General features: G+C 37.2%; 2 protein-coding genes across 2 annotated transcripts; one reads left to right on the forward strand and one right to left on the reverse strand.

Annotated features, from left to right (window-relative positions):
* The first annotated feature begins 752 nt into the window (after positions 1-752).
* On the forward strand, positions 753-4,136 carry LOC136831173 (ribonuclease H2 subunit C). The gene is made up of 3 exons (XM_067091128.1): positions 753-1,053; positions 2,971-3,203; positions 4,053-4,136. The coding sequence occupies exons 1-3, from the start codon at positions 867-869 to the stop codon at positions 4,071-4,073; spliced, it is 441 nt and encodes a 146-aa protein (XP_066947229.1). The 5' UTR covers positions 753-866; the 3' UTR covers positions 4,074-4,136.
* A 2,259-nt stretch (positions 4,137-6,395) lies between these two features.
* On the reverse strand, positions 6,396-13,935 carry heix (UbiA prenyltransferase domain-containing heix). The gene is made up of 3 exons (XM_067091129.1): positions 13,588-13,935; positions 11,151-11,230; positions 6,396-9,575 (listed from the first exon to the last, which is right to left on the reverse strand). The coding sequence occupies exon 3, from the start codon at positions 9,556-9,558 to the stop codon at positions 8,608-8,610; it is 951 nt and encodes a 316-aa protein (XP_066947230.1). The 5' UTR covers positions 9,559-9,575; positions 11,151-11,230; positions 13,588-13,935; the 3' UTR covers positions 6,396-8,607.
* Positions 13,936-14,998: the final 1,063 nt, after the last annotated feature.

Raw genomic sequence — 14,998 nt, forward strand, 5'->3', positions numbered from 1 at the left:
CCCCGGATATCAGCTCCGACATTGCCTCCAAGGAGCGAAAATGATGTAATTATCAAATTGAACACACACTCTCTCTCTCTCTCTCTCTCTCTCTCTCTCTCTCTCTCTCTCTCTCTCTCTCTCTCTCTCTCTCTCTCTCTCTCTCTCTCTGTCGGATCATCAAGGTCTGAGGAAGAATGATGTAATTAGTGAACGAACAATTTCTCTCTCTCTTTCTCTGATCGTCATGGTCTGCGTAGAATGATGTAATTATTAAATTGAATAAACAGTCTCTCTCTCTCTCTCTCTCTCTCTCTCTCTCTCTCTCTCTCTCTCTCTCTCTCTCTCTCTCTCTCTCTCTCTCTCTCTCTCTCTCTCTCTCTCTCTCCATCATGGTCTGCGTGACGTCGAAATTCCTTGCCACGTCCCTACGGTTACGTTATTTATTTAACTGGCCTCATACCAGCACGGGCTCTTGCCTACTAAAGCAGATTCCCCGTCTATATGCATGACTCTCGTTTATAAGAAGGAAAAAAAGAGAAATAGAAGAAGTATGGGACCCGTTTTAGTGGCAAATCCCACTACGTTACAACTAATAATACTAATGCTACTAGTACTACTACTATTACTATTTGCAGACCTATCCAAAGAAGAAACAGAAAACAGGAAGGATTTTATATTTAAAAAAACATATATAGTATAACAGAGACGATAAACTTAAACAAAGGCGAAATCGAAAAATTAAAAAGAGAGCCGTTCCAGAGAAAAATCCCGTCAAATACTACTGCTGCTACTACTCCTATTCAGGATTTTTACGCGCGAAACATTATACCAACACAATCACAATCAGGATCCTATAAACACAATCATCACATAGGCCCACCGAAATGTCTACTAAAATATGCCTGGATTCGTTGCCGGGGAAAAGCAGCGAGGAAAACCACGTGCAGTATCTGCCGTGCAGCATAGAGCATAATGGCGACGCCGATGTCGCCAAGTATTTTACGAAATACGTAACTGAGGAAACCGTGGCGAATGAAGGAGATGAGGAGGAGGAAGAAGAGGAAGAGAAAGGTAAATGTAAATGATAGGTATGGGCCATAGGACTGTAAAATCTATTTTATATATTTTGAGCTTAACGATAAATTTAGGCAGTGGTCCAGACACCCGAAGCCGGGTTGGTTATACCATCCTCCTATCCTTGTGAGGAAGGAAACGGCATCCTAGGTTAGGATAGCGGGGCAATGCCGCCAGCGCACCTCACATGGTGCACTGTAGGCGTTACCTATTCCTTTTTACTTGTTTTTACTGTAATGCTATTCCTTTTTATTTTTTTTTACTGTACCTCCTTTCATATTCTCTTTCCTCCAGGTTATTTTCCTCAGTCCTCTCCTAACGCTTGTTTCATAGCAGCTGCAAAAGGTTTTCCGCCTATTACAGCTTTACGACCTTTTAACCCTCAAATTTTCCTTTCAGCGGTGGATGACCTCATAGGTCCCAGCGCTTATTGGGCCTGAATTCTATATTACATCCCATTCATGCATTTGTATGCTTATATGTCACTAAATAGCGTGTGACAATATATTTAGCCAAGGCTACAGGAAAAATTAAAGGAGTACCAAGCGCTTTCGTGCTCTTTCAATACATTTTCGAGGTACCTCGAAAACGTGTTGAAAGAAAATGAAAAAACTTTTGATGTACCTCAAAAATGTGTTGAACATGAAAGCACTTGGTACTCTTTATTTATGTACCTGAAAAATGTGTTGAACATGAAAGCACCTGGTACTCCTTTTTTTAGGTACCTCGAAAATATGTTGAAAGAACACAAAAGCGCTTGGTACTCCTTTTTTTATGTACCTCGAAAATGTGTTGAAAGAACACAAAAGCACTTGGTTCTCCTTTTTTATGTACCTCGAAAATGTGTTGATCACGAAAGCACTTGGTACTCCTTTATTTATGTCCTTGAAAATGTGTTGAAAGAACACGAAAGCGCTCAGTACTCCTTTTTTTTGTGTACCTCAAAAACGTGTTGAAAGAACATGAAAGCTCTTGGTATGCCTTTTTTTTATTTTTCCTGTAGCCTTGGCTAAATATAGATGCATTTCTATATTATTTTCTGCTATTATGACTAATTTCTGCATGCTTTACAAACCCCCTTGAGGAAATTAACTCAGTTTATCTTCCCGTATTCATAATTTTGCGGTTCCTTCGTCACCCCATAACTGTTTGATTTAGGGTTAAGGAAAATGGAGAAGCGAGTGGTTTGCACCAACAGTACAATCTAAAACGCAGGAGACGCAAGATAAGTCGGAAAGCTACGATTCTTGTATAGCCTTTTTCTAATTTCTCTTATTAGGCATTTTGTATCTGTCAAGTTGAAAAAGATATTAGCTTTTCAGTACAGCTTTGGTTAGGTTGTAAACATAACAGCCATGGTTAGGCTGCTTTTAAATTTTTTTCTTTATTAGAGTAACCAGATTTTGATTTGATGTTTGGGTGAGTGTAAAACTGAGTCATTATAGAGGGAAATGGATATTGTAAATCCATTTTATAAATATATATATATATTTATATATATATATATATGTGTGTGTGTGTATGTATATATATATATATATATATTATTTATACATTTGCATTTATGTGTGTATGTATATATGACTATTTTATATATATATATATATATATATATATTTATATATATATATATATATACGTTTTTTTTTGACTATTTTCCTTTTCTTTTTTTTTTTTTTTGTACTGATAAATTTTGTTCACATTTTCCTGTTGTACGTTACAGGTTTAACTTGTGCACACTTTAAATTATTGAGATTAATTCTCATTCCTCTGTGGAAGATAGTAAAAAAAATTGTTTGAAAATTGTTAAAATAGTAATAATTTTCCAAAACATATACTGTAATCACTTAATTGTCAAGTTAGTAGATTTTTTTATAGTACAGTACACTGTAGCTCGTCTTCCTTTGTCAACAGTTCTCCACGGAGTGTTTCGAGGTTATCCTTTGACTGGGAATGTCCTGCCAATCCCAGAAGGTTATACTGGTGTAGTTCTTAAAGAAACAAGACCAGGGTTAAACTCTGAAGAGCCTCGTACATTAAAAGCAGTTTGCCAGTTCAAGAAGTTCACCTTCTGGAACTGGGACCGCAAACCTTCACGTGGCGATAAATATCAGCAAGCTATGGATTGGGCCGAAATAGCAGATTTGGTAAGATTATAATATATCACTTATCCCATATTTACTTTTCACAAGCACAAGTTTGAGTACTTATATTTGGACAAACGCGTCCTGAACTTGTTTAACCTCTGTAGAGATGGAACATGTTATTAAAATTACAGACATTTTATTATTAAAAACTCTTGATGTTGGCTGTTCCCGATAGCTACCTACTGTAGAACGTGAAGAAAATTTTAAAAATTCAGTCCTTTTCGATATATAAACCATTTTATACCATCACTTGGACAGCTTTGGGCATATAAGTGAAATATTTCTGAAATTTGCAGAAAAATGATAACTTTGACGTTATGTATGTTTTGAGGTAAGACTCTCTAGTATAAATGGGAATAGGAAGTCATATTTATTTTAAACTATCTTGTACTGATCACAGTCATACATTTAAGTTTGTGGTGGGAGATTCCATGATTACAAAATTACAGTAAATGTTTTGATATTATACCTAATATTCGCATTGCCATATTCCAAGCCTAGCTAAAGAAAGAGTTTCACAGATTTTTAGGATTTTCCGATTTCCATCACACGTTCGTTTGCTACCTTAAATTAAAGAACCTGGCATTTTCTGTTAAAGAGTTAGAAAGATATGCGCAGATACACATGAAAAGTCTGTGCAAGCTGCTTATTGTATATTTTGTAAAATGTAAACCATGTTTTAGAAAATATTAATGTTTGCTTGAAGATATGTGCAGTTGAAGGTTTTGTTCAATTGCTACAAATGCCTTTTTTGCAGTTAAATGGTTGTACAGTGTGCAGCAAAAATATATTTCGGTTTTCACTTATTGAGTGTAATAATCCACTAAGAAGTTTTTTTTCTCTTTACAGATTCATGACAGCAACAATTAGTTTTAATGTTAATGCAGCTGATTAAATGCTTTTTATTGTGTTACTAATAAATTTTAAAAAATATTTTTGTTTCACTAAAACTTTATAGTACATTATTTAGTTTCAATCATAGAGATGACTCTTCTTGATTTTAGGACCATTTGCAATTAATTGTTTTGCTACTGTGACCAAAAGAGAACAGTAAATTCCCTCTGTTAATAGAAAATAATCTAAATCAAACAGGATTCAAGGTACACTGTACTGCTACCAAATATTACTGTGTGATTCTTTGTGTACAATATGTACAACACAGTTTGTAGTTAGAGAATATAGTTAACCTAACCACCACTGAGCCCAAAATCTTATCTTTGGTAAGTTTGGCCTACTAGATATGTCCTTATATAAAGAACAGGGTTGATTAGATTTTATCTGATTACAATATCATTAAGATTTTACTGTATAAGATTGGAAAAACAATACAATAACCTGTAGTTATTCTCCTCTACAGATATACTGATACATGTTGGTAAAACAATACCATGAATAAAATGTAACTAAGTGGAGTTTCTATAAAAAAATATTAATACTATATAGTACTATTAATAAAAGTTTCAATGCAGTGTACTCACCTCAGGTATTTGGGATTTCCAACAAACTTGCGATAGACAACAAGTACTGATACATTACCTACAATTTCATATTAGATTTCCCATTTATGGACTGAAGCCTTTCGATTTCTATTCGTTCTTTTTAACCTCTGCATTTTCTGCCAGAAATCCTACTTACACCTGTTATGATTTCCTTCAAGCTTTCCAACTGGTCAGCATCTCGCCACTGGCATGTTATGAATCGGGATTTCTTCAGTGATTGTGATTCTTTAAATATTTAATTTTAGCAGCTTTATTTCAATTTTAGGTAGGTCATTGTCAATTGCAGTATGAGGGCTTATTACTATTTAAGAATACATAAAGCTTTTCTTGACATGCTTTGACATTTTTCGGTTCTGGTTTCTGTGAATGAAATTTTTTAATGGTTCTTTCTGGTTCACAGTAACATTTCCCCATTTCTGTTGTCAGCTTATTAATGTGAATTACTTCATAATATTCATTATAATTTTATGGTATTGTAATTTGTTCCATTCCCCATTGCCTATGCTTGTTTTTGTAGGAAAGTACAAGGAAATTCTTGAAGTGCTTTTATGCCATTAAACATCCACCTTCAATGTGCCTTCATGCAAGAGCTAACAGTACTTTCTGAAGAAAATGAATGAACTGGTCTGTAGATCTGTGGTTTTTCTTTGCTAACAGACAGGTTTACAAGCATTACTAGTCCAAAGTCTCCAGTAATGCTTCTTTTGACTCTTCCTCATCGCATCATACCACAGGACCTGCTGTCTAGACTCAAATCACATTGGATAAGGCCTCCTCACCCTCAATGCCTTCTGGTGTCAAAGAGCTTCAGAAGCAGGGAACAGACTTTCTCCAGTCTCATCCTCTCCCGTCTTTTCTATTGACGAAACGTGTTTCCTAAGTCTCCTTCATGGAACACTCTGTTACCACTGTGGAGGATTTCCGCTTTGTTCGCCCGACAATATCAGAATTTGTCCCTCCAACTTGTCTGTACCCTCTGCCATTGCTTTTGCTGAAGTTCCTGCACAGTGGATGCATTTTTCACTAATTACCTTGAAAAGACAGTGGCCCTAGTAATCCATAACAAATTCTTGGCTATTGCTGATTTATCTCAACTGACTTTTTCTCAACCTAGGCTGTTTCATACTGGTCACTGCCACCTGCAGTCTCAACACTGTCATTTTCATTCCCTATGCCTATGCCTTTGACCACTGCAGTTTTGGAGACAGTCTTCCGTAGGTCATCTAACATTACCACCAGTGAGCTCATCTACAACCAAGGCTGCAGCCACTGCTATATTGACAGCTTAGTCTGCGCTAACTGTTGGCAATTCTGTAGGAAATGCTGCCTCAACCAGTCTCTGTCTAAGTCCTCCAATCTAGAGATGCTTGTACTTCCTTCATAACAATGACTTATGTAGGTTTGGACCTCCCCAGCTGAATAATCCTCTTTTATAGCAAGAAGAAATATCCGTTCCTCATATCTGACTGAAACTTTGCGAATGTTTTTCTATGACATATCTGTCATAACCTCGTTTAGGTTATCCTTGCTGGGACTGACGTTTGCCAAGAAAAAGTATAGCACAGTACATCTTTGTGTAATGAGACAATACTAAACTTATTCAAGCTTTCTACAGGTGGGTCTATCAATGTCTCTGAAACAATAACCCCACCTAAAGTAGATTTGTCACTACAATCAGGCCTGCAAACCAGAATTCAAGTATATGAAAAGCAGTTTAATTAAGAAATACAGTCTTCACAATAAAACTTCCAGGAAGGGTACAATGCTTGCAAATACACTTCAAGAGTATAATTAGTTGAAATATGTCCTTGAACTTAATACACACCAGTAAATGCAATGCAATAATAGCAATTTATGTTTTACTGCAATGCACACTAAAGCTAAACATACGTTCATGACAGTGGGCAGTGGTGTAATGAAGACCTACAAAGATATAGGACTACAGTAAGTGTTCTGTGAAGAGTTCTGTAATAAGAGGCACAGACTTCCCAAACCACTTTCTTTTTCCTAGCTCCCTCTTAGCTAGAAGCACGACTTGAAGAACTGTAGGGACGTATGGGGTGATTTTTGTGAGTTTCTTATCTTCCCAGCAATAATTTTGTTTCAAGAGACTTCCATAAAAATGAAGAATTTCTCGTCTCCCTCCTGGCTCAATGTTCAATGAGGGACCTTCTCTATCTCTATAGGGACCTTCAATAGTGCAATGCTGAAACGTTCCAGCAAAGTCTATGAACCTTGACACATTCATGAATATGCTCAAGTTCCCTTCTCTCTGCTATCTCGTAATGTGAAGACTTCCCTTACTAATAAGCAAAAAGATCACTACATGTATACAGTAAGACTTCACCCATTCTCACCTGACAATGTGACTTTAGGAACTTTGTCCCTTAAATAAGCAGCACCATACAACCCTTCAGCAAACATATTCTCACAGCAGTGTTTGCTGGTTCCTACCAGGCTTGGTGCAATTTACGAGAGTGTCCCTCGCAGCTGGCAAACACCACCACAAACTAATTTATGCATTCTATTTTGTAACGGAGACTAAAATGAAGGCACTGGCAGTAGTTATACAGTACTTTAAAAATTACACAGTATATACCCTACCATTTTATAGGTACAGTGTATTGTTTGAACATACTGTATATAACCTAAGATCAACAATGTTCAAATTTTCTTGACAATTTCAATTTTGTTTGAAACACCCTTGGACCTGTTATATGCACAGATGTGTCATAACTCTTTCCCTTTGACCCCTGAGTCTTCACGATCAAACAGACACTGTATCAGGACAATTAGCTCACTGCAACCACTGTCATGGACTGTTCAGAGAATTTGGGAAAAAATACAATTCTGATTTGAAACCATTTTACTGAACCAATTTTTTTGTACTGGTGTCTTTCCTTTTTGCCTAAAAACTTAAAATTCATCACAACACTTCCTACTGAAAACTAGAATGTAGATTTACAGACTTATTGGTGAAAGAACCACACCTGGAGCACTGTAACGTTGAATTTGACAGAATATAACATTCAATAAATTAGGAGTACAGCACCAGAAAATCCTGTCCTTGACGGCTCTAATAATACAGTATAAAGAATAAAGATCTATTATAAATACTAAAAAAAATCTACAACCCTGTGTAGTGGTGGTCTGCTCAAGTAGCAGACCGTTTTCAGAATCAACGCTGGAAGCTGCCGTAATAGCAGGTTTACACTACAGAGTCCTACAACTCGCATGAATCCTAGACCATACATTGTTGTGTATGTTAATGTATCATCTATTGTCCATAAACAGTGAACGATGCCATATAATACTTTCTTTCACACCATAAATACAAAGATTCCTGCATTCTAAAACATACATTCATACATAAATGCAGCTACTGTGTTGGAATCCAACATGACAAGAGCTAGTACACTGCAAATGAGGCGCAGTTGACGACGTCATATACAAACACTCCTGCAAGGCTAAATTTACTGGAAGTCAAAGTGATGTGAGTATCGCAAGATCCGTCGCAGTCGAACTGCGTTGCAATTTAAGAAATGTATCTCGGGCCGTCAAAATCTTGCATTGATCGCGTGACGAACTGCAGAAATCTCACATTCCTGTAGCTGGATCGTAAGGCATATGTTTTCAAACGCTTCGTAACCAGAGAAAAGTATAAATATACCAATATAAACACAGACTATCTTTTTTTTTTGTTCAGGCACCCATACTGGAAAACGGTAAAAGTACAGTACAATGAGTTACAGAAATGACGTAACAATGTCAATCTTCAAGTATAAAAATATAATAAATTAAGTACCACAGTTACATCAAATGTCATGAAAAATGTATTCAGTATGCTCAAGTGAAGCATTATACATAAGAAAAACAATGACAATCTCAAGTTTCCCTCCAACTAATCAGAGGATGAAAGGTAACTTTGAAGGATCCGAAAGGGCACACCCCAAAACGTACAGGAAACCCAAATAGGTGTTAAGCTTGGCAGTCCTCTTGGGGATGGGTCCTTTACTAACAGTTCTAAAATGCCTCTCTAACCTAAATGCTTCTGGGATCGTAATTAGGGGAAGGAAGAAAAATATAGAGTACTTCATCCCCCACACAGCAAATATAGTGTACGGAGCAAACAAAAAGATGGCGTACAGCACTTCGGATGCTGTGGAGCCAATGAGAATTGCAAGGGTTACTATTCCTGCCCGTCTGTCAGATTCCAAGTCTCTTGTATTGTTGGAATGGAGAATCGCCTCAGTATTCAGAGCTAATGGGATAGCGTACAAGATGGTGACCCACTGCACATGGCCGGTCTGAACCATATAAGAAAACAAAACGGTGATGGGACCGAATATAACCAGAATTAATACGTCTCCAAGGGCAATGTACTTCAAGCCAATACCCCCAGTATACAAAAATGAACTGGAGAGTCCTCCAAAATACACGAGGGCCAAGTGCTCTAAGCGGGCACTGGTGGCCATGGTCAGTATCACAAATCCAGCACATCCAACTAAATATAAAATTACCCCTAACGTTGCTATTTCATCTTTCGAGAGAATCTGATCGACCAAGGTCCTGTCATCAGCCTTTTTCTTACTATCTATGCCTTTGATGTAATCGAAGTAAGTATTCACGACGTTGCCGGCAGCGTGAACCGACAGGGCCGTCAGTGCCGTAGTGATGAGGCCCACAATGCTGAACTCTCCAGCCGTCTTGTGGGCAAGGGTACATCCCAGGAGAACGGGCATGAGAGAAGCGCTGAACGACCATGGTCTCAGGGCAAGGACGTACGCAGGGAGTTTCATCAGAGGGGAGCCGCGACGCTGCGTGCTTTGGGAATTCTCTTCGTTCATGCTGCCCATTTAGAAATCCACACAACCTGTAAAAAGAAGACTATTCAAGTGGTAAAAAGGGTAAATTTATCATTCATAAATAAATTAGCTTTTGAATACTAGTGTTCACGGTACTACCACAATTTTACCACATGCTGCAGTTACAGTATTTAAAAATTTTCTCTATTTTTCCTGTTTCACTTTAGATTACTGTCAGGACATTCTCACTAACAAATTAACTTGGTTTACCCATCTCCAACGCTGGAGTATTCTGTTACATCTGACTACATAAATCTCTATTACCAGATTTTTGTGATACATTACTGTACTTGGAATCAATAATTATGGATTTTCCCTTACACTAAACCACAATGTTCAAAAGTTAAGTACTGAACTGTATTGCTGTGCATGAAGCAATCAAAGAATGGCATTAGTGGATTCCACCGATATGAAGTCAGTTATTTGGTACTGTGCACAAAAATTTACTCGATCAAAAAACCATCCCAAGCACGCTGTATGCTATTTGAACTTACACAAATGTTTTTGACGTCTGTCTGCCTGCTTAGCCCATAAATTCCCTCTCTTTTTTCATATATTACCGGTATTGTAACTTTAAGCTTGATAGAGACATTCTACAGCACAATTATTTAAAAATTTATATGAAAATTTAATCACTATGCCATAAAAAACGATGCTATAAGCAACTCAAACTTACAACCATACAGTCTCTCTCTCTCTCTCTCTCTCTCTCTCTCTCTCTCTCTCTCTCTCTCTCTCTCTCTCTCTCTCTCACACACACAATATATTATAAAACTACTGTAATTTTAAGCATATTAAAACCATATTTACTGTCTAATGAGGAATAAAGCATTTACCTTCAGGTAAGATTACACCTAATTTAAGTCTGAAACTCATAATTTTAGCTCATATCAATATGACCCAAAACTACACTGACAGCTGTATAACTGTACAAGACTTCGTATTCTCTATAACACACTTCATAATAGCTATAACAATTGATCTCATTATACTTTACTTGTTTCCTCTTTTTCTTATCAACATATTCCATTATTCAGAACCTTTCTCATCAAGTTAATAACATATTCCATTATTCAGAAGCTTTTTCGTTATGTTAATAACATATTCCATTATTCAGAAGCTTTCTCGTCATGTTAACAGTCTTGAAATGACATTAAACATATGTAATAATAATTCATAATTTTCTGATCCTAATGTGTCTGTTATAGCCCATTTCCTTCTCTACTCATTTTCCTCAGATTTGTCCTCTCACATAACTGTTTCCATTCTTCACCACTGACCTACATCAACACCATAAACTAACACCACATGCATCACTGACCTAGTCTACAGCAGACACACGAGAAGTATCTCTTGCTATACAAGCAGCAGAGACAACGTTCTATGTCTAAGGTGACACACACTTAAGTTAATACTCAATAGCCAATACTTCTCAAATCTGAGATGTCCACAATGTCCACTCCAGCATCTTCAGTTGTGGAATCTCCTGATCTCATTCCTTCTCTCTGCTGACATCTCCTGAATTTCAGGTCTCTCTCTCTCTCTCTCTCTCTCTCTCAAGGGACAAACTACAATCATCCTACCTGAGTTAAGGTGAAGTTATATTGTCCACTGAATCTTCTTTATCTCCTTATACGACCAAATTCAGATGGTAATTCTCCAGCTGAAATGATAAACATATAAGTCTGAGTACGAAACTGTGTTTAAAATACTTCATGCATAAACTTAAATTACATTCCAGTGTAAAACTGTATACAGTGCCGTAGGGCCTTTGAAAAGCTCACTTTTCTACTGAATTTTAATTACTGTTATTTTACAAATTCATCTTTTTATATGATATGCATAAAAATTCAGAATTATGACAGCAGCGTATCAACTGGGAATGCAAAGCCTGACGTGGTCAACAGTTGCAATAACTGGCATGACACAATCCAAGGGCAACTTATGCAAAAGTGCTGAAGTGAATTTAAGTTGAAAGTAAAATCTGGGTTGAGGAAAGCCTTTGATATAACTCTACCAATAACACTGTAAGGAAAACTTCCTTAGATACTGTATACGATCAATAATCCACAGAAGGTTAGGAAATTCTTATACAGTATATTCCTGTAGATGTTTGAAGGACGCATACACATGACACACAGAGCACATCCACTATCTTAAACAGACTTTTGTCTCGAAAGCAATAACACAAAGTTCCATTTGCCCCATTCTGAGAAACAGCGTCACACAAAAGATAATGAGAGTCACACCAGACAAGTCAAAGTATGGCTAGACAGGACAAGAGATAACCATATGATCCCAATTTGCAGAATTCAACCTAATGAGAGTCTTTATGCTACTGACAAAATCTTGGAGAACTAAAGTACCCTGTATTGCCAAATATTTTATGACTTGACTGGTTATCATAATTACATCGGAAAAGTAAAACTTAACTGCAATAAAGATATTGACTTGATAAGCAATGTTTATAAAACTTAACTTCTAAAAGTATATTGACATGATAAACAATGTTCAAGCTTTAAATTACAGCCTAATAATATGGGAATTCAAATGTTACAGATACTGATGGTGTGGATTCTAAAAGTCTACAATTACTGCATGTTATATTTAAAAAATTAATCTTTTGATTTACTTAAGTCTATCACTTATTTCCTCTAGGTATTTATATGATTCTCAGCAATACTAAGTCAAAACCAAACAAAGCTGTCTTTGCATTATACAACACAACACCAACAATGTTTCTTACATACGACTTTCCCCTTACAATTTGGTAAATACCAGCTTGCGTACAAAATGGGGGCCATGTTTAGAACCACGCCCTTGGGAATGAACTTAAATACATAAACAAAAGATGGTAAATGTTGCACAAATAAACAACAGACAAAAACATGAAAAGACTGAAACATTCCAGTTGGCGACTGGCAGGAACCAGGTCGCATTTGTGCTGTTCTACCCTACGTCCTGTTTGAATGGTAGGATCCTGGGACCTGGTGCTGTGCGTTAGGTTAGGACACATAATGTCCTCCTGCACATTAGGATACCCTGTGACTTTTAATGTGCTCTCCATCAGGTTAGATGGGGGGAGGTGCATCCAGGGGAGCAATCCCCTAGACCAAGTGAGGATCAGGGCTTTAGGTTAGGTTACAGTAAAGCTGAAGACTACTACCGCAGCCTGATTCCTGCCCCTCGCCAATTGGAATATTTACTGCCTTCTGCTTACTTTTTTTTATAATATTTACTGTCTTTTATGATGTTACCTTCATCCTCAAGGGGCTGGTATCAAACGCGGCGGCCCTTTTGCACGTAAACTGGTAATTAATGAATCCGAGGGGCGCGGTAGTAGTCTTCAGTTTTACCTAAGTTAGGCTAGGCTCCATCCCAGTACCAGCCTTTGCTATATTTTCATGTCTATTAAATTTTTCTGAGAATTTCAAGCTAGGGGCCCCTGTGGGTATGTTCCATATGAACAGGGGTTTATATTATGAATAATAACAATCATAACAATAATAATAATAATAATAAATAGTAGCAGGCTATTAACAATAAAATAATAACAATATTCATACTGATGATAGGCTATGCATCATGTATTGATCTTTTACACTTATAACATTGTGATTTCTGCACTTATTACTTTTTAGACCCAGGTTTCCCCACCGGGGTCAACCCAAAATTGTGGGGCAACCCATTACGAAACCGTCCTTGCCTACCCCACCCTCGCCTACCTTACCTACGTCTACCCTAAAACAAGTTTCGGCCCCTGGATTGAGCCATAGACTGGAATTTGACGTTTATTGAATATAAAAAAGGATTAAATAAACACCATATGATATAATACAAGATCTATACTCCCGGACGCAAGCAGGATACGAAAGGACACCCCCCCCAAAAAAAAAAGGCCCAGGTGGGCAGGGCAAGGATATAGACTTCCTCCACCCCCGAGGGACCTTCTACGTAATTAGCGATTAAACCTTTTGAATTCCTGCACCGAAATCCTCGCAGATTCCGAAAGACAGTTACCTGCAATCATTATAACAGGGCAACGCGACGGAGGCAGGCGAACAGAGGGGGCGAACTAATCCTGAAGGAGCGAAATGCACCGAGGGGCGAAGAAGACACCTCCTGCGATCCCTCGATGTAAACAAGGAAGCTGCTGAATGTCCCAGGAAATTACGGAACGCTTGGGAAAATGTCCTTGTGGATCTTCTTCTTCTTCTTCTTCTCCTCCTCCTTCTCAACTCAGGCTCGTTTCTGTATAAGGTCTCTTATTATGGCTTATTCCATGTTAGGTTTTTGGCTTGTTAGGTTTTTATGGTTGGGTGGCGCCCTCCCTGACGCCAGCCCTCCCTATTTATCGGGGCTGAAGTTGGGCTGGCTTGCCCCTTCCAGTGGCTAGGTTGGGAAAATTGTCCCTTGAAATGTCCTTTGTAATGTTCTGTTGTCACATATTATTTGTCTGTATTTCACCAGTGAGCGAGGATACAGAAGTGTTATCTGAAATATACGGTTACAACGTGTATTATAGTGTTTACATGGGTCTTTAAATCTTGCTTTATTGCAGCGAATGACATTCAGGTCCTTCCTCTTACATTCACTGAGTTAACGGTGAATTATGATTACTATCTTGGATATTTTGTCTGTTCACACCTTTTTCTTATACAATGGAGAATTGTTATGTCTAAAATGAAAAACTGTTGCACCGTCAGTTTATGTTCTTTCCTACAGACTGCTCAAACGCTTCAGAACTATTTGCAGTCTGTGGTAAGGTGCTACTTAATACCATCACAAACACATACACACCATGTATATATATATATATATATATATATATATATATATATATATATATATATATATATATATCATCAGATAAGTTTGAGACATGTATGCCTTCTGTCTCCAATGTTGTTTAATCCAATTTCAAAGAAAATAATGCTATCGAGAAAGTTGAGGATGAGGTCATCTTAGGAGATACAAACGCCAAAGTTATATATATATATATATATATATATATATATATATATATATATATATATATATATATATATATATATATATATATATATATATATAATGAACTCTAGTAAACGTACTCAAGGCCTATTGACATCAAAGACGATGCGAATGTTTGGCAAACATTAATAGATAACCCAAGCCTTGTTCTCATTCAGCAATGGTGTTTCTGATTGTAACATTTTTATCAGACGCCAATAGAACGGTCACAGTTTCAATGCAGTGACTCATCGTCCAGAGATAAAGGTCAGTACAGGTTCATGGGTGATTTAAAGATACTGTAATGGTACCGTAATCAAGTTTAATAATGGTGTCCTGCTTAGGTTCAAAGCATTGTGCAGGAATTGTGATAAAAGTTCTCGTAGGGATGTATAATATAGCAGATGTAACTAAATATGAACACTCGCTGGAGAGTAGC

The sequence above is a fragment of the Macrobrachium rosenbergii genome, chromosome 48 (genome assembly GCF_040412425.1).
Source record: "Macrobrachium rosenbergii isolate ZJJX-2024 chromosome 48, ASM4041242v1, whole genome shotgun sequence".
Lineage (NCBI taxonomy): Eukaryota > Metazoa > Arthropoda > Malacostraca > Decapoda > Palaemonidae > Macrobrachium > Macrobrachium rosenbergii.

Coding starts and splice junctions, on each gene's coding strand:
- heix (XM_067091129.1), bottom strand. CDS start 9,558: ATGGGCAGCATGAACGAAGAGAATTCCCAAAGCACGCAGCGTCGCGGC.
- LOC136831173 (XM_067091128.1), top strand. CDS start 867: ATGTCTACTAAAATATGCCTGGATTCGTTGCCGGGGAAAAGCAGCGAG. Junction 1,054..2,970: donor GGAAGAAGAGGAAGAGAAAG/GTAAATGTAAAT, acceptor CTTTGTCAACAG/TTCTCCACGGAGTGTTTCGA. Junction 3,204..4,052: donor GGGCCGAAATAGCAGATTTG/GTAAGATTATAA, acceptor TTCTCTTTACAG/ATTCATGACAGCAACAATTA.